At 34.1% G+C, this 23,182-nt stretch overlaps 3 protein-coding genes across 10 annotated transcripts; 2 read left to right on the top strand and 1 right to left on the bottom strand.

Moving 5' to 3' along the window:
• The first annotated feature begins 6,897 nt into the window (after positions 1-6,897).
• Positions 6,898-9,521, top strand: LOC129320263 (heat shock 70 kDa protein). The gene has a single exon (XM_054965612.1). It carries the CDS (start codon positions 7,148-7,150, stop codon positions 9,101-9,103), a length of 1,956 nt encoding a protein of 651 aa, XP_054821587.1. The 5' UTR covers positions 6,898-7,147; the 3' UTR covers positions 9,104-9,521.
• Positions 9,522-11,406: 1,885 nt separating this feature from the next.
• On the top strand, positions 11,407-14,988 carry LOC129320107 (translation initiation factor IF3-4, chloroplastic). Of its 3 annotated transcripts, XR_008595624.1 has the most exons (10): positions 11,407-11,666; positions 11,767-11,806; positions 12,082-12,141; positions 12,724-12,776; positions 12,862-12,917; positions 13,015-13,048; positions 13,399-13,471; positions 13,570-13,662; positions 14,224-14,452; positions 14,549-14,988. XR_008595624.1 is itself a non-coding variant. In XM_054965299.1 (9 exons), exons 1-9 carry the CDS (start codon positions 11,407-11,409, stop codon positions 14,371-14,373), a joined length of 819 nt encoding a protein of 272 aa, XP_054821274.1. In that variant the 3' UTR covers positions 14,374-14,540. The 3 variants fall into 3 exon arrangements, 2 of the variants coding, with proteins under 2 accessions (XP_054821274.1, XP_054821276.1); XM_054965299.1 differs by lacking the exon at positions 14,549-14,988 and having other exon boundaries at positions 14,224-14,540; XM_054965301.1 differs by lacking the exons at positions 12,082-12,141; positions 14,549-14,988 and having other exon boundaries at positions 14,224-14,540.
• Positions 11,660-22,260, bottom strand: LOC129320106 (AUGMIN subunit 8-like). 6 transcript variants are annotated; one of them, XR_008595623.1, is made up of 7 exons: positions 19,167-21,105; positions 18,926-19,045; positions 18,376-18,492; positions 18,197-18,286; positions 17,827-17,934; positions 16,707-16,861; positions 11,660-11,868 (listed from the first exon to the last, which is right to left on the bottom strand). XR_008595623.1 is itself a non-coding variant. In XM_054965296.1 (7 exons), the coding sequence occupies exons 2-7, from the start codon at positions 20,466-20,468 to the stop codon at positions 16,796-16,798; spliced, it is 1,803 nt and encodes a 600-aa protein (XP_054821271.1). In that variant the 5' UTR covers positions 20,469-20,618; positions 21,999-22,260; the 3' UTR covers positions 16,496-16,795. The 6 variants fall into 6 exon arrangements, 5 of the variants coding, with proteins under 5 accessions (XP_054821271.1, XP_054821270.1, XP_054821272.1 ...); XM_054965296.1 differs by lacking the exon at positions 11,660-11,868 and adding an exon at positions 21,999-22,260 and having other exon boundaries at positions 16,496-16,861; positions 19,167-20,618; XM_054965295.1 differs by lacking the exon at positions 11,660-11,868 and having other exon boundaries at positions 16,496-16,861; positions 19,167-20,618; positions 20,749-21,105.
• Positions 22,261-23,182: the final 922 nt, after the last annotated feature.

Genomic DNA, 23,182 nt, shown 5'->3' with positions numbered 1-23,182 from the left:
AATCCTTTCTTGTTCTAGTTTTTTACACAATTGATTAATACTATACATATATAAATTAATAGAAATGCTTTATCTATCTCCTTTTCTCTTCATCGTGTTTTTGGCATTTTTGTTACAAGATTGATATCTCAATTTAAAATACCAATTTTTTTTAAAAAAATGATGATTTAAACTCTGACCATTAAGTTACTATTCATGATATATTCAGTTTATACCACCTAAATGTTCTAATATTTTTTGTATCTATTTTTTCTTTTTATATTCAAATTAAAATGATAATATAACATATGGTTAGCATTTCATAAATATGTTAATTTTTTAAATAAAAAGGGCAACTAAACTTTTTTTATTTGCTGGCTTGGCTAATACCATTTTACAAACAAGATAATTTAAATAAGCTATTATACGAATAAAGCAGAGTATAATAAAATATTTTGTTTAATCCTGCTTTGATCACATTTAGATTGTATTATATAACTACTTCAACATATGAGCAATGTGTTTTTATTATTCCTTATCTTAATTCCTTATTTGCTGTTGCATTGCTGCGAATATAATAAAAAAAGTTGTGAATATTTAAACAAAACTTATGAATCGTTTATTTTTAATAGTGATAATTTAATAATTTATATAAATTTATTAATGACATAAAAGTCTCCAGAGACTTCTGCAGAATTATGACATTTTGAGAGACTAAATTATTATTTATATATTTTTAAAAAAAATTATTATCATTTTCTCATATATGAATGATAATTAAGGAAGCTATGAAAAATTTAATATTTTTGCTATTAGGGATACACCATAAGGATAAAAATCAAATTCTATTAATGCCAAGGATGATATTGTTGCAAGTGTTTAATTTGTATTGTGTCATCTGTATGGTTAAGAGCCATCGATTATTTGTTGGGGTTGTGGAGTGGTCTTGTTTAAAGTTTTTTAGTTTCTAGATTTTATTTTGAATGAAATATTTTTTAAATTATAAATTTGTTTTAGGTGTTTGAATTTTAAAAATAAAAGATTAAAAAACATATTAGAATTGTAAGGACATATGATAGACTCTTAAAGTCAACATTAAACTTTAGAAAACCCGATTTTAAATTATTTTTGAGCCTTTTGAGTCTAATCATTTTAGACCCTAGCTTTTCAAATATTGGTGTTGACTATTAGCTATAATTTTTCTTTTTTTTACCAACAACTGTTAGCCACGATTAGAATAAGCTACTGTGAAATACTATTTGTCCATGTTAAATTTAAAGAAATAAAATAATATTGAGTTTTTTTTTTACAAACGTAATATTGAAGTTGACAATAAAAAATGACAGACTAATTGATTCTGTCTAATAACTGTGCGTAATTGCCATTGCCACAAGTTTACTTCCCTCTCTCGGTTTTTTTTTTTTTTTCTTTTGTTGCCATCATGACGTTTTTACTTCAACGTAAAGTTAATTCCATATTTTTTATTTTTAGCAAGAAATTAAGTTTGAAAACCAGTACCTTATAAGTTTGAAAAGCCTTTTGAGTCTTGTTGAATATTATAATTATTTTTACATATTAAAATTAAATTGGCATTAAAATACAAATTTGTATTAATTTTGTATTCAAATAGGATTGGTTTCATATATGCTCCCTCTGAACCATTTACATGATTCAAAGCATAGGGTATTACATAATTTTTATATTTGTTTTTTTAAATATATCCTTACTTTATTTATTATTATTTTTTTAAAAATCAGGCTTTGATGAAAGTATAAATTGAAGGACGCAAACGTTTTTAATAATTTAGTATTTCAATTAATATTATTCATAAATTATGAGTTAATTAATTATAATTTATATTGTAATTTGGAGGAAATATATGTTAGCCGCTTGGGCTTGATTGCACAAAGATTCGGAGAGCACGTATGAAAGGTACTGCTTTGCCCGCCGCATATCATTCACCAAAATGAGCTTCGATGACACTTCGCCTAACTCTCATAACCTACCAGGAATCTTGAATCGTCACATGGCCACTAAGAAATGTGCAATTTTTATTTTTACTTTCTTTGCATTTATTGCCTCCAAAAGCATGTTTAGCAAAGGCAAATAGTTATCGACTCCATGTTGAGGTTCCTGAAAACAATAAAAGCTTGACGCAGTGTTATAGCTGAAGACGTGCTAAAGTAAGCTTAGTTTCACATGCATTGAGAAAAAGCCCAAAAAAAAAAAAAAGTCTCGTGATTGAAAATCAAAATTCGGAAGAGGATGCCTAGTCATTTCTAAAGTGAAAATTGTATGATGCGTTAGCTGGAGGAGTCAGTGCATTGCTATTGTGATCTAGAGATTTGCTGTTTATATTCATTTTTAAAAAAAATAGAATTGAGTCACTTTCAACTTGACTTGAAATTATTGGAGTCTTTTAATTCATATAATAGTCATTCTTCATACACGCACTTGTTCACATGGAGGTTATGCCTCCCCAATATAACAGAGGTAGAAATAGATGAGACTTTGGCTAATTATGTAGATAGACTTGACTATAGGCTCAAATTTAATTAAATAGCTTTTGAATAGATAGATTTAAATTTTAAATTTTAAATATTAGATTTTAAATCTCACATTTAAAAATCAGATTTAAAGTTACTAGAATTTTAAATAATTAGAGTTTAAAAAGAGAATTTAAAATTATAAATAAATTATAATAAGAAATAGTTTATAATTTTTTGTATATCCAAATGAGAAATTTAATTCAAATCCAAACTTAAATCTCCATTAATCCAAACATACCATTAACTTTTTTTAATTAAACCAGCCAAGCTAGACTTGTGTAATTTAAATATTTTAATTTAATTTAATTATAATATGTTATATGATACATAGGTTCACGTACATTTATACAAGGGAGGAAATTATATTTGCTTATATTTATGGTATTAGTTATTTTTGCCACATATTTGTGATTATAATTAATTAATATAACATAAAATGAAGTTTCACTTTATTTATTTGTTTAATTTATAATTTATAAAAATAAATTTTAAATAAATTAACAGCAGTCATATTAATTATATTTTTATTTATATATTCATATATCACATGACATATATTTATATAAATATGTGTGTGTATCATACAATATATATATATATATATATAATACAAAAATATAAAATGGTAAGCCTCGTGAGCCTACAAGCCAGGCTTTACATATCTAATGCTCAGTCTCTTGCTCCGATGGGAATGGTTGATTCAATTCTAATAGGACTATACGTTTCACGAGGCCAAATAAAAATGCACGGTATTTATAATTTTGATTTTATCACATGTAAATTTATCAACGTCATTTTAAAAAACAGGAACTTGTGCCAAAAAAAACACACACACTATGATCTCTAAAAACCTTCCAATCAGATGGTAAAAATATAAAAACTTATCAATCAATTCTTCTTCTTCTTGGCGAACTTAAAGATGGTGACAAATATATTTATTATTATTATTATTATTATTATTTCATTTAATATAAAATATATTATTTATACTCCCTCCGTTAAAAAATATAAGATTTTTTTTAAGAGTTGGATATTTAAAAATGTAAGGCATTTTTAGTTTTTTGAAATGTAATTATTGTCTTTTTTCAAAAGTGTCCCTATTGATAATGACTTTATATTTATCGTAAGGTATTTAATAGGGATGAATATAAAAAGATAGGATTAATTTAAAAGTAAATAACTATTTTATTGAAAGTGAAATTTTGTTAAAAATATTCTATATTTTTTAACGAAAGGAGTAAATTTTAAATAATATAGTTGTTAAAAAAAATTGGCAATGATAAAATACTTTAAAAAAGATACACATAAAAAAAAAGATGGGAAACTTATACACAATTAGAGCTGAAAAAATGGGCAGGCTCGATCTTTAAACCCAGTTTCTCATTTTTCATCCTTTTTTGAGGCTCACTTTTATTTGAAAGACTTAGTGCCGGGCCGTAAGCCCTGTTTAACAAAAAATAAAAATAAAAGTAAAAATTAAGCATTATAAGCTAATTAAAATATTTTAAAATTTTAAAAAATAAAAATACTCATAACCTTTTAAAAATTAAACAACACACATTTAAAAGCTTAGTAAGAAAATTTAATTTTTTTAAATACACAAACATAATAATTATAGGAAAAATTAAAAATAATAGAAATTTTATACTATACATTAATATTTATTAAATTATATTAAACTAATCTTAGAATAAATTAAAAATAATAATAATATAATACATGTAAGATCTAGGTTTGAGGAGAGCAGGTCTCTTTTTAGCTTTAAACGTGTGTTTCATCAAAAAAAAATAATAATATAACAGGATTTAAATGACTGCTGGACTCGAACTTTTTTTTATAGGGCTTATTAGAACCAAGCTCTCAAGCTAGGTTGCTTAAAAAAAATTAATTTTTAAAACTTAAACTCTTATTCAAACAATGTCTCCAGATTCGATTCTTATTTCTGGCTTTATACACAACTAATTTCCCCTTCATTCCTCCTTTTAAATACTCCTACATAATCAATTCAAAATAATTACGAGTAGTAGTCACGGGGCTGAGGACACAAGTAACAATAATAGAGGGACAATATGTGGGGTGAAAACGGTAATACAATAATCGTTTTCATATTCCTGTGACATTACCCAAACTACAACTGGTTGCTGGATACGATTGCCTATTTGGTGAATTGACTTCGGGGGAGCTGTGCCCCACACTATCAATCCTACGGGCCAATAATGCAACGCCAGCACTTCCCACCACGCGCACGTGACGGTCTGCAGTCTGCTCCATAATTGATAGCCTTGACACTTGATAAATCAACACTGGAATCCTGTTAGAAGAGTGCTTCCATTCTTTTACGCTCACATTTTTCATAACACAATTAGTGTAACCAATTTTAGCCGAGAATTAGGAAGCTGTTCCCAATACGTAATGTTAGAACTGGAAGAAGTACTCATCCAGTCCCTAAAGAAAGGAGGGGTCAATACAAAGAAGGCAAACTGATGACATAACCCTTGGCTGTTCCCTGCGTTTAGTGGGCTACGAGCAGATACAGATTTAGAGTGGGACCACCCACGCTGTACAGAAATTTTGCTAAAATTGTTTTGATATTTGTTTGGGGTTAAAAATGTTAAAAATTAATTTTCGCTCCCCCACTGTAGTGTAGTTTTGCATTGGGCGCCCCCGTCGGCTTAGTTCTGGATCTGTGAGCATCATCGAGCAGTTGAAGAACCCAAATCAGAGGGATCAGAGTTGGAAGATATCATGAGGTGTTTTTAACTATCTTACTAAAATTAAAAAAATATGATTAAGTCATTAATCTTGTCTAAAAATAAAATAAAATTTTAATTTTATCTATATCTAAATGAAAATTTTTAATTTACATTACTTTTTCTTTTATAGTTAATGTTTTTAAATGAGAATAATATTAAAATAAAAAAATTATATACTTAAAGTACTTGTTTTTAATTAAATTAAGGGTGAGTTTGGTTTGAGGAGAAGGAGAGGGATTTTAATAGAGGGGAGGGGAGGAAAAATAATTATACATGAATAACTTTACTCTCATTTTATTAACGTTGAGGTACTGAAAAAGTATTTCTGCATCTTTTAAACTTATTATGAAAGATATATTGGTTAAGGTGTGATAAATTTTATCTCCTGTTTCAATTCTCTCAATTTAAGTGGAGGGTTTAAAGGGTATTATTTTTCATTCCATCTCTTAATATTAGTATTAATAACATTAAGAGAATGTTCATTTCATGACAAACTCTCAATGTTAACATTACCAACACAAAAAAATCTACTTATTTTGATTTAATTAAATAAAAGTATATTAATTAAGTATAATACATAAATCTTGCCTTTATTATATAATTAATATACTATTAAATGTCTTATGTTAAAGATGGTGCAGGAGCTGAGCTCAGCGCCGTAGGAGACGTTGACGTATAACGAGATAACGCCACGTAGCCCTGTACTTTCCCCGTGATCTCTCTGCGGGTTTTGAGCTTTCGTGTCGGATGAAATATTGTTGAACTTTAGTACTTTACAAAAAAGACTGGGCCTTATTGGACTTTCAAGGCCCATAGTGCTCCATCATGTAAAGTAGCCAGACACATGTATCACCATTTACCAATATGGAGGTTTCTCCTTTGCTCTTCATATCTCGAAAAAATTAATTTTTACTGTCAATAGAGAATACTCCTAATTGAATAAAAAATTACATATTAAAGTGAAGCATTGCATTGATTAACTTGCTGATCAAGCGACAATATAGGATAATTTTTGATATTAAGATTTCAATAATCTTTCTTAAGTTATAAAAATTTTAATGTTTAGATTTTTACGACCTGTTTATAATTAAATGATCATAACTGTGGCCTGTCTATTAAAAATTTAAAAATCATGAATACAAACCTTGTAAATAAAAAATAACGTTAAAAATGATTTACTTTCATTCCAACTTAACCGTACTCTAAACATGAATTTTTTTACATTTTATTTTATGAAACTCTAAAAATGAAATTTATTCAGAAAGAAAAACAAGTTTTACTTTTTGACAAAATAAGAAAGGGCAAGACAAGAAAGTGACGCTACGCCCACTCGCGTCATATCTTGAAATTACATAACCTTATTTCGTAACACGTGTCGCCTAAAACCAACAGCCCGCGCCACATCAACCTCGTCTCGTGCCACGTACATTGCTAAATTCCGCTATCTTCCAACCTCACCAAGCCAGGAAAGGACCCACATCATCATTTGACACAACAGCAAAAATCAACTCTATTCCCAAACTACTCTTACTCCCAAAACCTCAACCTCCACCAACCACAACTGTGGTCTTCTTGTAATTGTTTCCCAAGTTTAATCCCACTTTCCTATCCACCTTCCTTTCCCACCTCCTCGAATCTTCATCAACATCCTCGATTATTCTAGTCCTCTCTCGATTCTCTCTACCCCAATCTCGTAATTTCTCGAACCTTTTCTAAAGTGTTATAAATTCCGGCTTCAGTTCTTTTTGTTTTCACTTGACGCTGTGAACTTTGAAAACATACTGTCGATTCTGCGATCATCAACCTCAATCCTAAGTACGAATTTTTGCCGTGTCTGTCTCTGAATTTAAAGCTTGAAGCTTTGCCATGGCGGCAAACGAAGGAAAGGCAATAGGCATAGACCTAGGAACGACCTACAGCTGCGTGGGTGTGTGGCAAAACGACCGCGTTGAGATCATCCCGAACGATCAAGGCAATCGCACCACCCCATCCTATGTGGCATTCACTGACACCGAGAGGCTCATCGGAGATGCGGCAAAGAATCAGGTGGCCATGAACCCGCAGAACACCGTCTTCGATGCGAAGCGACTGATCGGTCGGCGATTCTCCGATCCATCCGTCCAAAACGACATGAAGCTCTGGCCTTTCAAGGTCGTTCCGGGTGCAGCGGAGAAGCCCTTGATCGTCGTCACATACAAAGGCGAAGAGAAAAAATTCGCCGCCGAAGAGATCTCGTCAATGGTCCTAACGAAGATGAGAGAAGTCGCCGAGGCGTTTCTGGGTCATCCAGTGAAAAATGCAGTCATAACCGTCCCTGCTTATTTCAACGATTCTCAGAGACAAGCCACTAAGGACGCTGGAGCGATCTCTGGTTTGAACGTCCTTCGAATCATTAACGAACCTACAGCAGCTGCTATAGCCTATGGATTGGACAAGAAAGCTTCTAGAAAAGGTGAACAAAACGTGCTTATTTTCGACCTCGGTGGTGGAACTTTTGATGTTTCATTGTTAACAATCGAAGAAGGGATTTTCGAAGTTAAAGCTACAGCCGGTGATACCCATCTGGGAGGTGAAGATTTTGACAACAGGATGGTGAATCATTTCGTGGCCGAGTTCAGACGGAAGAACAAGAAGGACATAAGTGGAAACGCAAGAGCTTTGAGGAGATTAAGGACAGCTTGTGAGAGAGCTAAAAGGACTTTGTCTTCGACAGCACAAACAACTATTGAAATTGATTCTCTGTACGAAGGAATTGACTTCTATGCGACAATTACGAGAGCGAGGTTCGAGGAACTGAACATGGACTTGTTCAGGAAATGCATGGAACCTGTGGAGAAGTGTCTACGGGACGCGAAAATCGACAAGGGACAGGTCCATGAGGTTGTTCTGGTAGGCGGGTCGACCCGAATCCCGAAGGTTCAACAACTCCTCCAAGACTTCTTCAACGGAAAAGAGCTCTGCAAAAGCATCAACCCAGACGAAGCTGTCGCGTACGGCGCGGCAGTGCAAGCGGCGATCTTGAGCGGCGAAGGCGACGAGAAAGTTCAAGACTTGTTATTGCTCGACGTGACCCCACTAAGCCTTGGACTCGAAACCGCCGGTGGGGTCATGACGGTGTTGATCCCAAGAAACACCACAATCCCAACAAAAAAAGAACAGATTTTCTCTACCTATTCCGATAACCAACCTGGGGTTTTGATCCAAGTGTACGAAGGAGAACGAGCGAGAACTAAAGATAACAACTTACTCGGCAAATTCGAGCTCTCTGGAATCCCTCCAGCGCCTAGGGGAGTGCCTCAGATCAACGTGTGCTTCGACATAGACGCCAATGGGATTTTGAACGTCTCTGCGGAGGACAAAACAGCCGGAGTGAAGAACAAGATAACGATCACGAACGATAAAGGAAGGTTGAGCAAAGAAGAGATTGAAAAGATGGTGCAAGATGCAGAGAGGTACAGGGCAGAGGACGAGGAAGTGAAGAAGAAGGTGGACGCGAAGAACTCGCTCGAGAACTATGCTTATAATATGAGGAACACGATCAAGGACGACAAGATCGCAAGCAAGTTAGGAGCAGGCGAGAAGCAGAAAATTGAGAAGGCTGTGCAGGAGACGATAGAGTGGTTGGATGGAAATCAATTGGCTGAAGTGGACGAGCTTGAGGATAAGCTGAAGGAATTGGAAGGTATATGCAACCCCATCATAGCTAAGATGTACCAGCAAGGTGGTGCTGGTGCTGCTGGTGGAATGGAAGAGGACATGCCGGGTTCTGGATCCACCGGGTCGGGTTCTGGATCTGGCCCGAAGATTGAGGAAGTTGACTGAAGCAGAAGCTGAACTAAGTCCCTGTGTGTAGCTAGTATGCCGCCAAGCATTTAATAAGCTTCATGGTGAGGAGGGTGTTTTATGTTTCTAGTTTTAGAATGTAGTTATGAAGATGGTGATGGATCTGAATAAAAGTTGAGATTTCTGTTCAGATGGATTTACTGAGCATAAGTTCATGTTTTGATCTTGCAGCTTTGTGCATGATCGTAGATTAATTTGGTGGGTGGAAGTGGTTTTAGTTTTGAACTGTTGGGTTGAATGAAATCATACTGCTGAAGGACTAGAAAGTAGAAAAACCTTTTCTGGATAGGTTATAATGTGCGGGATGTTTTGTGAGTTGAATTTTGTGTGTCATGGCCGGAGTTTCAGCATTTTGCTGGTGGATTTGAATGTGAGTTTCGATCTTCCTTCTCTTGTAGATTCATCTCTCTCGAGCACATTTTATGTTTAACAGATTCACTTTGAATTTGTGATTGATATTTTATCCTGTGCTATACAAAGCTAGATCGAGATCGAGAGAGAAAACATAATGGTTATGCACATAAAGATGCTGGCTTCTGAATGATTATGTTAATGATGCAGCAGGGCGAAGGATGTGTGATTTTTCTTGCATTGCCTGGAAGGGACAGTGTTAGCTTCAATAATCGATATTTTATGTTTGTTTGTTTGTTTGTTTTTTTTTTTTTTTGCCACCATTTATGCTTTGGTTGAACCTTTCGGTCGGTGTGGATGATTAAGCATGAGCTCTTTCACATGGGATTCCAAGACTTAAAAAGAGCCAAATCCCACATCATGTTCATTCATTTTATTTGTATTATATCATGAGTACTTAAATTTTGCCGATTATTTTTTTTACTGGTTTTATTGATTGAGCATATTTAAGAAAAAAAATTCAAATGCATGTTTTCTACTAACAATATAGTTTTGATTGTAAAAATGAAAAAAAATTAACTGTAGACTTGAGTTATAGAGGAGAGTTGAAGAGTTGAAGAGTTTTTGCTTGTTACAGAGGAGAGTTTTTAAGTTGAAGAGTTTTTGCCTGTTGCAGAAGAGAGTTTTTAAGTTGAAGAGTTTTTGCCTGAATAAGAATAAAATAGAATATTTGCACTATAATTTTGATAAAATATCAATCAATAATAACCTAGAAGTGATATTGAAAAATTGAATTATATCTCAATTTAAAAATTTTAGACATTTAAGAGCTGTTATTCAATGTAGTGAAAAAATTAATAGAAATATTATATATATAATGCGACCTGTGTGGTTAAATTGAAAAAATGTTAAATGCATTATTCATGATTGAAAAGAGATAGTTAGGATGTGTGCCAAGAATGCCAAGTGGGCATTGATGAGAAAAGTAAAATTGATAATTTTAAATCTTACAAAGATGGATTAAGAAAGATAAAAGGAAATATTTATACAAAAGTTGTTGAATAGAACTTTTTGGTCAACAATGTTATTAAAAGAATGGTTGATAATAAAGCACAATAATATTATATAATTTACATATAAATATTTAAATTTATATAATTAATCTTATTTAATAGGATGAGGCTTGTTATTATTGTATGAATATTTAAACATTGAAATTTTTTGCCAAAAAAAATCTTAATTTTCATTAAATAAATACAGGTATAAAGTTCTAACTTGTGGAATGTGAAGTAAAGAAAGCATAATAATATTGTGTAATTTACATGTGAATATTTAAATCTATGTAGTTAATCTCATTCAATGGAATGAGGCTTGTTATTATTGTATGAATATTTAAATCTTGAATTTTTTTGTCAAAAAGAATCCTTATTTTCATTAAATAAATGTAGGTATAAAGTTCTAACTTATAGGATTGAAGTAAAGAAAGTAAAATAACATTAACCCACAATAAAAAGATCAAGTTCAAGATAGCAAAATTGTCAATATATAATTTAAATAAATTGAATTTTAACCGACTCAAAATTATTAGAAATGAGTTTCTTTTGTATACCTATTTAGGTTGAAGCATGGTTAGGTTTAATTAAAAGACTTCTTAAAAATATTTTTGTACTTATATGAAATTTTAGACATAGAAAAAATAAGGTTCAGGGCCTATAATATATAATAATTTCCGTATTTCCCAGAACTCAATATTTGTTTGCACCTTGCCCCCCAAGAACCCGATGGGTTCTCTAACTAGTAGGCACCAACTTTTCATTTCATTGCAAATCAAAAATTGTGGATAAGAACATCCAAACCAAATTCATTGGTCAGCCAAGCCAGAAGAGTGAGGACTCACTGTCACTTCTCTCTTCCCTCGACCTTCTTCCTCCATGGCTGGGATCACCAGCACCTTCCCCTTCAAACTCATCCACAGCACAACCTCCTCAACCTCACCCTATCTTCTCTCTCCTCTCTCTTCCTCTGATTCTAAACTTTTCGGCTTTCGACTTTCCAATCCCAATTCCCTCAAGCTCGATCCTCCGGTTTCTATCTCCTTCGCTCCCGTCACTGCCCGTTATGGCGGCGGCGATTCCAGGAGGTACCGGAACAACTCCGACGACGAGCAAGTCCTCGATTTGGATAATATTAGGTACCAACTTGCGAATTCATGGGAACCTGCTTATTTCTCTTTGCGAATATTCGTGGAATTTGATGGCTCACGAGTTTCGTTGCTTGATGGCTTGTAACAGGTCAGACACTGTGAGGCTTATTGATGAGAATCAAAATATGGTCAGTGATATTTCCTTCTTTATATATACTTCAAATGTAAAGTGGGCCTTCATTTGTATGACCTGGAGTAGCAAGTGGAAAGAAAGACAATGCGTGTTAGAAATTTTATTCAACTGAAGGGTGATATTTATTTATTTGGTTTGTTAGTTATTTTTGCCTGGTTACGCTATTTGAAATTTCCAGAGTGGGGTTAGCTACTAGCTAGAATGTGGGTTCATCTTCTTGGTTTTGGATCATTCTCCATTTTGAAAATGTATTGTCTTCGGTTTTGGTAGATTGGTGTAGTTTCCACGAGTCAGGCCATTCAAATGGCTGAAGATGCCGAACTTGACTTGGTATGTTGCCTTTTCGTTGTCTTGAAGTTTGTTATAATTGTATCTTAAAGCGTTGGTTCGGGTCTGTGTTTCTCTACTCATGAAGGATACCGCACACTTCTCCAAGTACATTGAATCACAAATATGATTTTAGGATTTTCTGAGAGGGCGAGGAAGAGTATGATAGCATTTGTTCAACGTTTATGGGAGTATGTTGTAATATGCTATCTTTACGCTATAGCTATCTATCCGTGTCTTGTGGCTACTGCCACTTGAATATTCTCTTAAATAATTTAAGCTGATTCCTAGACAGGGTTTATTGTTTTGTGACATTAGCCTTTCATACATGACACAAAATTATGACATTGGACAATGAAGATTTTTCAAGCATTTTAATTGGAATACTGAGACATGAGACAAGTATTACAAAAAGATTATAGGAGTTATAGATATTGAATTTAGTTCAACTGTTTCTAGCCAGTTCCATCAATGTGCACCTTGCAATGGATCCTGTGAAGATTTATTTTCTATGATGAAGTTTTTAATTCTTTATCATTGAAATAAATGCCGCCTTATCATTGAAATAAATACTCTTTTTTGCAGGTAATAGTATCCCCAGATGCAGATCCCCCGGTCGTTAGAATAATAGATTTCAAGTATGCTCTTTGTATATTTTGAGGGATACTGTGAACTTGCAACTTACCTAAAATTTTGTAAAACTTAATCTTTCTTCTTTTACAGTAAATATAGATATGAGCAACAAAAGAAAAAAAGAGGCCAGCAGAAGAAAAGTGCCGGTGAGCATTGCGTTTTTAGACTTCTCTGTTTTTCACTAACTTGTATGACTGGACTCCTAGAACCATAATATACTGACAAAATAGTCTTTGAATGTAGCTAATCGAATGGATTTGAAGGAGCTCAAGATGGGGTAATTTTCTTGCCTCTTCCTTCCTCATGCATTTCTCGTTTTTGTACCAAAGACAACAACTACGGGAAAAAGAAAAACAAGTGTTATTGTGATACATCAGATGCTTTCTACATGTGCCCCCTGATATTGTTATACCCTTTAAAGTTATAAACTTTATGCTATTGTTTACTTATTCTTCTAAATGACAACAAACTCAACCATAGCAGCGGTAAAGATGGCATTTTATTTGTTTTAGCTCCAAGTTTTAGCAATGCACTTTTTTGTTTGGCCATTGTATGTGATTGTACTCTTTTTTTTTTTTTTTTACCAACGTACCCTGTTTTTAATTATACAAGTATTTATTTTAACAGATACAACATAGATCAACATGATTATTCTGTCCGCTTGAAAGCTGCACAGAAGTTTTTGAAAGATGGTGACAAGGTTCATGAATTTCACAGAAATGCTTTGTTATATGTAGAGCAAAGATAAATCATCCACGTGTTATTAATGTCTAGAGGCTGTTTGATCAACTCTTGCAGGTTAAGGTCATAGTAAACCTCAAGGGCCGTGAAAATGAATTTAGGAACATTGCTATTGAGCTTATTAGGCGCTTCCAGAATGATGTTGGGGAGGTATGTGATGTGATGCTACCTTGTTATATCGTGATTAAATTATATTAAAATATTTGAGAAAATGACTACGAAATTATTAGGTTTTAAGTAATGTTATTTATGGGTTATGCTATTTTACTTATCTTACATCTCTCCAATCTTTGCTTAATCATAATTTCTCCACTCTTATTTATAAGGTGCAGAGAGAGGGATTTTTTTTTTTTTATCTTATTTATAAGTTATGCCATTTAATTTTTCACCTCAAGTTTCCCCTTCTACCCTCCATTAGATGTTGGTAAGAGAAAATATGCAATAAAGTATATATAATTAATAAGGCAAAGTTGAAAACTTATTAAATTTTTAGACAAAGTTAATGAGTTTTAAGATTTTTATTGATTTCAGTGAAGTATGGTGAAAATAACTTATAAATAGAGCCCGATGGAGTATCTATTTAGACTTCATTAGTGCGTTAATTCACACAGTATTCTTACATTGATTTCTGCTTCTACCTATGTTAGTGGAGGCTAAGGATACTAGTGCTTAATTGAATACTAAATCCAAATCACTCTGGTTGATGCGCAGCTCGCAGCAGAGGAATCTAAAAACTTCCGTGACAGAAACATATTCATAGTTTTGGTTCCAAATAAAGCTGTTCTACAAAAAGCACAAGAACCACCCAAGAAAAAAGACAAATCAGCAGCAGATGAAGTCTCTGCTAGTGTCCAAGCCTAGCTGAAAACAAGTGAACTTCTTGTGGTAGAATAGGTTGTGGGTAACTTATATTCTTCTTCTAGGCTGGGCTCTCTCATCTGTGAGTGCTGTTATAGACTTATAATTTCTTCACAATAGTATCTCTGTCGAATTTTGAAATGATAGAAGCAGCCTTATCCAGCTTGAAATTTTGCAGCCTTACCCAGTATGAAATTTCAAGTTGCTGAAAGGGTCCCACTAACCAAGCTTTTGTCAAAACGGTCACACGTGGCTAATAGGTGCTGTATCTTCAAAAACTCCCTAACTACAGCTCACCGATGCAATTAGCTTTTTCTTGGAAGTTTGCTTGCAAAGTCTAGAATCATATTGGGAAAATTAAACTAAACGTGAAAATTTCTAGTGTCTTTTTTTTTTAATAATTATTTGGTATTTAATGCTACCGATGGACTAATCCATATTTGAGAAATATTGGGTTCAAATGGAGGTAATTTTTTTTTAACATGGTTTTTTCCATTTATAAGGTTTGGATTCTTAATCTTGTATGAAAGATGTTGAAGCGTTGGCCCAAAAAAATGAGAGAGGTTGAAGCCCTCTCAAGTCGTCATTGTTTCTGAAGGTTTTTAGTTTTTACTATCAGCTTCTCTGAGACTTTCTTGGAGTCAACGGTGGTGAGTCTTTCATGTGCTATATGTTTGTTTCAACGGTAAACTCCATGGAAGATTACTTAAATCTCGTTCTTAATTATTATTACTAATTATTAATATATGTATGTATGCATGGATGAATGAAATTAAAACCAATTACTTCTGTACAGCACTGTATCAGCTTCAGTTACTTTTCAAAATAGGTGCATGTATATTGATATTGATAAATCAGGGAAAAGGTGTATTTTGGAGTTTGGAAAATGGGGTATTGTTTGATAATTACTCGATGAAGATAAAAGGTTTGAAGTTGGTAAATTGATCTCTTATCTTTACCAATAGTATATTGATAAAATAGCCTCCTCTGCCTTGCTGTTGAGATAGAGGCAAATTTGGACTGTTCAAATTTAATTTGGATGACTCAGATTTAATATTTTTGAAATAAAAAATATATAAAAATTATAAAAAATTTAATTAATAAGCTTATTAATTTTACAATCCAAATTTAAAATGAATAGTTCAAATTAAATATTAAAATTTTTTATTAAGTTTACTATTTTGTTTCAAATATATCTACATTGTTCAATTTTAAATTTTTAATATTAAATTTAAATCGTTCATATTAAGTCTAGACTATCAAATTGACAAGCATATTTATTAAAAAATTTTACAATTTTTATATCTTTTTTATTTTAAAAATATAAATTTAAGTATTAAATATAAAACATTCATATTAAATTTGCCTCAGCAGAGGGGCAAAGGAGGCTTCCACTAAGGGAAGCCGACTCTTAATAAAATATATACATGTTCTTGTAAAATGCTTTCCAAGCTAACCGTGGCAACTTTAAATGCATACAAATTGGTTTGAGAAAAATACTAGCTACACAATACTCTCAACTTTAACAAGGATATGAAATTTCAATTTATACAAGTATGTAACATATTTATGTATTAAACTATTGGGGGAGCGGTTATCATATGGCTAGCCTCTATTCTCACCAAGGGTGGGGTTTGGTCTCCACATTGGTGAGAACTGAGAAGTTAGTATGAATTAAATGAGTAATATATTTCAACACTTCAAGTCTTTAATATTAGTCGCGAGGTGTATTTTTTTTTTAATTATTTGGTGTAAGTCCCAAAAAAGACTTTGTAACGCCTACAAGATCATATGTATGTGTGTATGTTGGTGGAGTATTAATTTATTTAACATTTGAATGACACTTTCTTCCTCCTAGCATCCTCAAACTTCAGTAAATTAATGTCACATTACCGGAGTTCAATCCCTCAGCTTGACCCTTTCTCTTAACCCTTTTTTTTTTTTTTTTAATCTTCCTATCTTACCCATTTTGTTGAATGCAAAAGGTTGACAAAGACTAGACGGAAAAAAGGGGGATATAAATGCTGACTTGGTTGGTCCAACGCAAAGTTAATAGAGCTGCAAACAATGCTTATGCATGAGAAATCTGCTGCTATAAAATTTGTCCCATTCTAGCCTTAAAAGCTTCTCTTTAAGCTAAATTTCAACATTTTGCTCATTTACTTTGCATTTTCTTTTGATTTTCCTGATACAACATTATAACTTACAAGGAGGAGAGGGTCACCAGTTTAGTCCACAGTGTTAGAGGGGAAAAAATTCAAACAAAGTAATTCCAACATAAATGAGGAAGATAAACCAGAAAGAAATTTTGCAATGGTGAAGACACTGAGAAATACCATGTATCATTTATCATGACTGAAGTGGCAAGAGATAGGTTAGCTTAGAAGCAGGTCAGATTCATGCCCGTTTAAATTTTCTACCAAGGCTACTTTTTTGTCTCCAACTCTTGCTTCATTTGCATGAGATGTGTCCGAAGGCTATTTTCCTCCACCTGTTTTAGCCAAAAAAGTATACATCAGAGATTCGGAATGCAAGACAAAAGAGTACAGGAAGAGAAAAAGAAGAAATGGGGAAGCAATGCATGCTATTCTATTCAGAATGAGGTAAATGGGAACCCATGTTACAAAGATTTGCGCTTTGAATTCAAAAGGTCTGGCTGGTAGGGACTATCCCAGGTGTTGATATACCCCTCCCTCATGTGCAAAATGAAATATCTCAATTCTCAAAAAACATAACCTAAAATGAAAATACCAAGCTGTAACCCAAACTCTGCTCCTTTGCTCTCCATTCAGGAGCATATCGGATCTCAAATTGGAACCACATACTTCCCACTTAACATTCCTTTACTTAAAGAAGTTCTGAGCATCAGCAGACCAGGTGGGTGAAGTCAAAGGTAAGCCATGATGCCAAGTCAACTTTTCAAACCCTAATCTAACTAGGCTGACACGCACGATGAATCCACTTGATAGAAAAATGTGGGCCTTATCTGCTCTTTGATATGATGGGAATGATGAATGGAACAAAGGAGAAAATAAGGTAAACATATTAAAGTCATAATCCAAGAAGTTCCAGTTTATTACATTTAGGTAGCGTTTGGACTAGTAAATTTGGATTTAAAATTTCCCATTTCAAATCCATGTGTTTATAATTCTTTATTTGGATAGTTTAAATGACAAAAATTATTATTATTAGGCAGTGTTTTGAAGGTGCATTTGGAGATTTGAAATAACGAGAATTTAAAAAAGATTTCAAATTATGAAAAAATCAAGATAAAATTGGGATGCATAAATTTTTAAGTGCCCCAATAGGGAATTTGGTTCAAATTCAAATCTACATGTATCTAAACATAGCAAGAATTCTCTGATCCAACCACTTACAACATATGTTTGAGGAAATTGATAGCCCAAACATTTACAAGTTCTATTGGGATAATATTTGTTCTTAAATGACTCTCACCTGCATAGCTGCCGCCAAAGCCAGAAGTTCTTCACATTCATCAAGCATGGCTTTTTCTTGTGCTGCTACAATGGCAAGTTCAGAAACCAAATCATTCATGCCCTCCACCTGTCATTAAAAAAAAAAAAAAGTGTGCGGTGTCAACTCCTAAAATGTAGTATTTGATATGATAATGATGAATAGAATACTACTCAGACCTTCTACCAATTAATTCAAAGTTATTGTTCTACTAGTTTGGTAGTGAAGATGAAGAAAAGGTATTAGCAAGCACTTGGCAAAAATATAAAGGGTTTAACCCATAGCATTCACCATCATTGACACTGGTACACATACACAAAACAAGTGTACAACTGTAGATCATTTAACTTACCCCTGCGAGCAAAGAGCAGATTGTGGATCCCATTCCTTGCATGACGTCGACAGCTAAGCAGATTGCAACCTTCAAATCCTCAATACCTGCCTGTATAACAACAGCAACTGTGAGAATCCCTCTGCCTGGTTTCCAGCAGTCAAACCGAAAGGCATCCTACAGGTGACAACCATACTTACCATTGCCCCTCCAGTTACTGGAAGACGAAGAATGCCAGCCTTTAGGTCTCCTATAGCTCCTGCTAGAGCATTGACATGGTCGCTTTCAAGTGAAGCCCATTCATTGAGGTAGGGCATCTGCTTCAGTCATAGTAAAATTTAAGAACATTGAAAACTCTCTTCAATAAGATTTCAAACAATATCAGTAACTATATCAAAATATTAACACCCCCCTCAATTGTTTTTTTCTTTTTTTCAAAAGATCAGATGTCCCAAAGTTCCAGTTGGAACAAGACAAGCAATCGGAAATTTCTTTAAAATTGGAAATTATAATATAATAATATTCACTTTAAATACACCATTTGCATCACATATTACCAATCTCGTCCCCTGAAAATTCACTCAAATCCCATTAATAAGTACTCCATTAAAGAAAAGAGAAAGAAAGCGACTCTATTGCTCCACAACAACAAGAAGAAGCCTTATACCCCTAGGTGAGAAAGGCAACTCTATTGCTCAATCAGCAATAAAACCCAGCGTGTGGAATAAAGATTCCAGCAAGAAACATTACTTGATCTTTCAAAACAGAGTTCAACTTCAGCTCAAGCTTCAGCTGGTGGAGATTTTTCCTCTTCCTAGTTACGGAATCCCACACAGACAAAGTGGTGTTCCATACATTATACAGAGTTCTCTGCACCATTGAACAAGTTCTCATAAAATATGCCGGGTAATTATTTGATCTATGTGATAATATGTATAGCAGAAGGACGGATACTTAAAAGAGCGTTCCAGTTTGCCTAACAAAGTCATACCTCCACAGTTTCATTTTGGATATAAAGTAAAGCCTCAGCTCTTGCATTGGCAAATCTCCATTGCAGATATCTGTTATAAAGAAGCCGTAATTGGTGAGCATCTTCAATGTGAGCTGCAGCTTTTTTACCTCTTTTAAAATCAGCAACAAAACTGAGCACTGAAAGTGAACTGTTGGATTGACTGGACAGATTGGTTGGCCTTATGCGGGATGGACTAACCCCTCTGGAAGGGGGTGTGAGTGGCCTTGACTGAGATGGACTCTGACCTCTTGAACAACAAGAGGATAGAACTAAGGCCATATTTGGTGAACGTGGACGTAATCCTGGAGGCGGCAAAGATCGAGATCGAGCAGGAGGAGTCAATAATCCTATTTTATCATATGATCTTGCAGAAACAAATTTTTGAGGGCCTACTATTAACAGCGAACTATCATCAACGGGTTTCACGTCGCTTCCTATTTTTCCATTTTCGGGAAGCATTAGTAGTCTTGCGGTGTCTCTAGAAGACTTTTGAAAGGGCTTGCTTGCTTCATTTGACAAGGACAATTTTCTTGGTGAAGACCCGGTAACAGGAACGGAAGAGGGCAATGTTCTGGCTGCCTTATCAGCAAACTCTACACTAGTATGCACTGCATTAGAAGATACATTTCCTCCTGTTCTACTTGGCCACCGATGCTGATCTGTCAATCGAGAGTGGGAACTATCAACTGGTTTGGAATTTTCTGATTCAGAAGCATTCTTCCCTTTGAGAGGACTCCTCTTTCTCCCTGGACTAGGCTTCCGCATAGTTGGAGTTTCAACCTGCTTGTGTGCCACGTTTGAAGTCGGTCTCAGAGTACGATCAGAAACACTAGTAATTGGCTTCTCTTTCTTGCTCACAGGTATGGAAATGGCATCTGACTGGAAAGAAACGCTCAAGCTCCGCATTGTGGAAGGCCATAAACTCTCCTGCAAACGACCACAAGTTATCTTTCTTGATGACATCTGCACATCAACAGATGCCTCATGGACTGGTGTAGATGGACTTGGAGGAGAAAGAGTTGAAGGCCGTCTCCGTTCCACTGACTGAGCTCTTTTATGTAACAATTGGGAAGACTGAGTTGTTGTTCTTGTGAGGTTCGGAGATGAGTATCGCCGGCAACTAGATGGTGTTGCCGGAGAAGGTGAGCTATACCTTGTGGTACTACCTTCCCTCGTCCGGGAGGTGACTGCATTGTTCTTTTTCGCCGAAACCAAGGGTGGTCGTCGGGTCTCTATAGGTCGGTGGCTCGGTAATGCTTGCTGCAATTCACACACATCCATCCACTCCACATAAATCAGACCACATTGATCAAGCACTTCATAAAACCAAAACAGATTTGGCAGCTGTGGCAATCATGAGTCCCGCATTCAACGGAATAAAAATAACATGGCCAATTACACAGAAAGAAGATCCTTTTCTCTGCAATAAATCTGCCACCAACGAACAACTAAAGGTAAGAAAGATTCTACAGACTGGGAAATAAAAGAAAAGCAACGAACATCCAATTGGAAAGGAAAAGATGAGTGTTTTTTTTCCCCCATGAAAAGCTTAAAAGCTCACATCTTCACAGAGACCCAGATCTGACGGAGAAAAAATTTCAGAACCATAAATGATAAACGCATGTGAGTATGTTTTTCTCATCAAATAAAGCCCAAATCCAAGCAGATCAGGCCACTGCAAGAAGAATTTAGATAGGGAAATCAGCATCTGATGTAAAGGTTCAGAGTAACTCGCGGAAACTGTCTCGACGTACATTGGCTTTACTTATGGTTAACCGAAGTTTCATTCGCAGGGGAAGGGTCCCCCTGGGAAAATTGAGCATGCCGGGGGGAAGTAGACTGGAGAGCCTGGGGTGTAGTTTAAGAATAGCGTAGGATAAGAATACAGATTTTTCTTTCTGGTGAAGAAGAAATACAGACTTTAATTTTTCTCCTTTAGTCTTTCCCACGAGCATGCCTGTATCGCGTGCGCTGGCTGGCAACGTGTTCACTCCACATAAGCTCACTCTGTCCTTTTTCTCTTCTCACTCCTCATGAAAGCGAATTCAATGAAAGTGATGCAAAAACTTACAGGGGGCAGGAAAAAAAAAAGATTTTTTCCTAAAGATGAACCACAAATTTTTCATAAGAGTAATTGTTTTGTGGTTTCCTCCACACAGAGTTTTCAATAGAATCTGTGAATTATGTCCTTTGTTTGTATGCATAGTATTTTATTTCTTAATTTATTCGAGAGTTGAACTCGCAGGTGCTAATGTTCTCGAGGAGATGGGTAAAGGACATGGAGGACCACGTGCAAGGGCGATCATTGTCCATCCCCATGAACCTATTGTGCAAACCTAAGATGCTTCGCAGACGTAATCGATTAGATAAAAGAAGCAAACAATTCAGGGTCATTGCTTCCTCCAAATTTAAAAATAATACAGTAGTAATTTCCTTTTGACAGGTATTCATTATTTTATAGATGAATACGAAGAGGTATCGATGAACGCAATAAACATTTTTCCCTAAAATCTCCGAAAGAAACAAAGGATCTGAACAGGGCTCGATGACGTTTGTCTGGATTAACAGGCTGTGTCTCTCATATTGAAGACATGTTAAGCGTTTCACTACTCAACGCTCACGTAATCTCTTTGCAACAAAACTCCAAGGAGAAAGAAAAACAAACAAGAAAAGCGCATCTACATTGGATTCTATTCTGAAATTCATGTTCAATCAAGTAACTACATTGGAGTTGAAAATTTCAAATTCTTAGGACCAAAAATTATTTGCACAATCAATCGCAGTATAGTAACTAAAGGAAGAAAAACTTACTGTTTCTTATAAATAAGCATCTCCGGTCAACTAAGAGCTTCTCGGAACTTAATCGGTGGTCATTCCATCGTATTCCGAAAACGAAAGAGAGAATAAGAGAAAAGCCAGAACCCTCAGATTCTTCTAGAATCGAATAAAGACTAAGACGTCGACGTCTCTACAAAAAGGTGGCCGGAATAGGCAAAAGTGCTACGGTCGGTCGTCGGAGGGCAATTATCGGTGAGAGCTAATTACTTGTTTGAAGCAGAGCTGCAGCGTATGAAGTGGGGGAAAACGGAAAAGGCAACGCGAAGCGAGACAGTTATTGAAAGAACGAAATCGATCTGGACGAATAACAAATTTTTAAAAAAGCAAAAAAAAAATCATGGTATAATTTTTCCTTTTTTTAAATAATTAGTACTCACTTTCAAATTTTTAAAGTATTTTTTATTTTAAAATATAAAATAATTTTAAAAAAATAAAATTTAATTAACAATATTTTTTTAATATTACAGTTTAAGTGGAGAAAGAATTAAATAATATTATAAATTAAATGTATAAAAATATTTTTAAAAATTTATAGAATTGTTATAAAAAATAAATTTTAAAAAATAAATTTTTAAGAAGTCATTATTATATTTTTTAATATATACTATTGTTTAAATTGTGTCTTATTTTGGTGAGGAGTGAATAGTTTTTAGGAATAATAAATAAAAAATTTAAAAAGAAAACAATGGTAAAACGGTTTCGGTTGGCGGGGAAAAAGTGAGGACAGAGCAGGGACAGTTGGTTCCCGCGCCAAAGCGCGTATTTACTTTTGATTTCTGAGTCTCTGAGACCGTGATCCTCTGGCCAAAAAAAAAAAAAAGAGAAAAGAAAAGAAAAGAAAGAGAGAGAAAAAAAAACGCCAATGACAAGAAAAAGCTGAGATAAACTTTTTTTTTTTTTTTCAGATTATCCAAAACAAGAATCAAAACCCTTTTTTTTTTTTTTTACTGACAAAATAAGGATCAAGACCTATGATTAAACGTGAATGTTCGGATTATTCCCAGACAACATTAGTAATAGGAGACGTTATAACCCGCAAGTTTGAATCATCTTTGAAATGTTATTATCACAATAACATATTATTTTTATCAATAAAATAAAATACAAGGTCACCATATTATTATAATAAAATGTATAATAAATGTGAGTATCAATAT

Source organism: Prosopis cineraria, unplaced genomic scaffold, assembly GCF_029017545.1.
Source record: "Prosopis cineraria cultivar Desert tree isolate PC_DT_omini unplaced genomic scaffold, ASM2901754v1 PC9, whole genome shotgun sequence".
Classification (NCBI taxonomy): domain Eukaryota; kingdom Viridiplantae; phylum Streptophyta; class Magnoliopsida; order Fabales; family Fabaceae; genus Prosopis; species Prosopis cineraria.
This window is presented reverse-complemented; position numbering and strand designations above follow the sequence as displayed.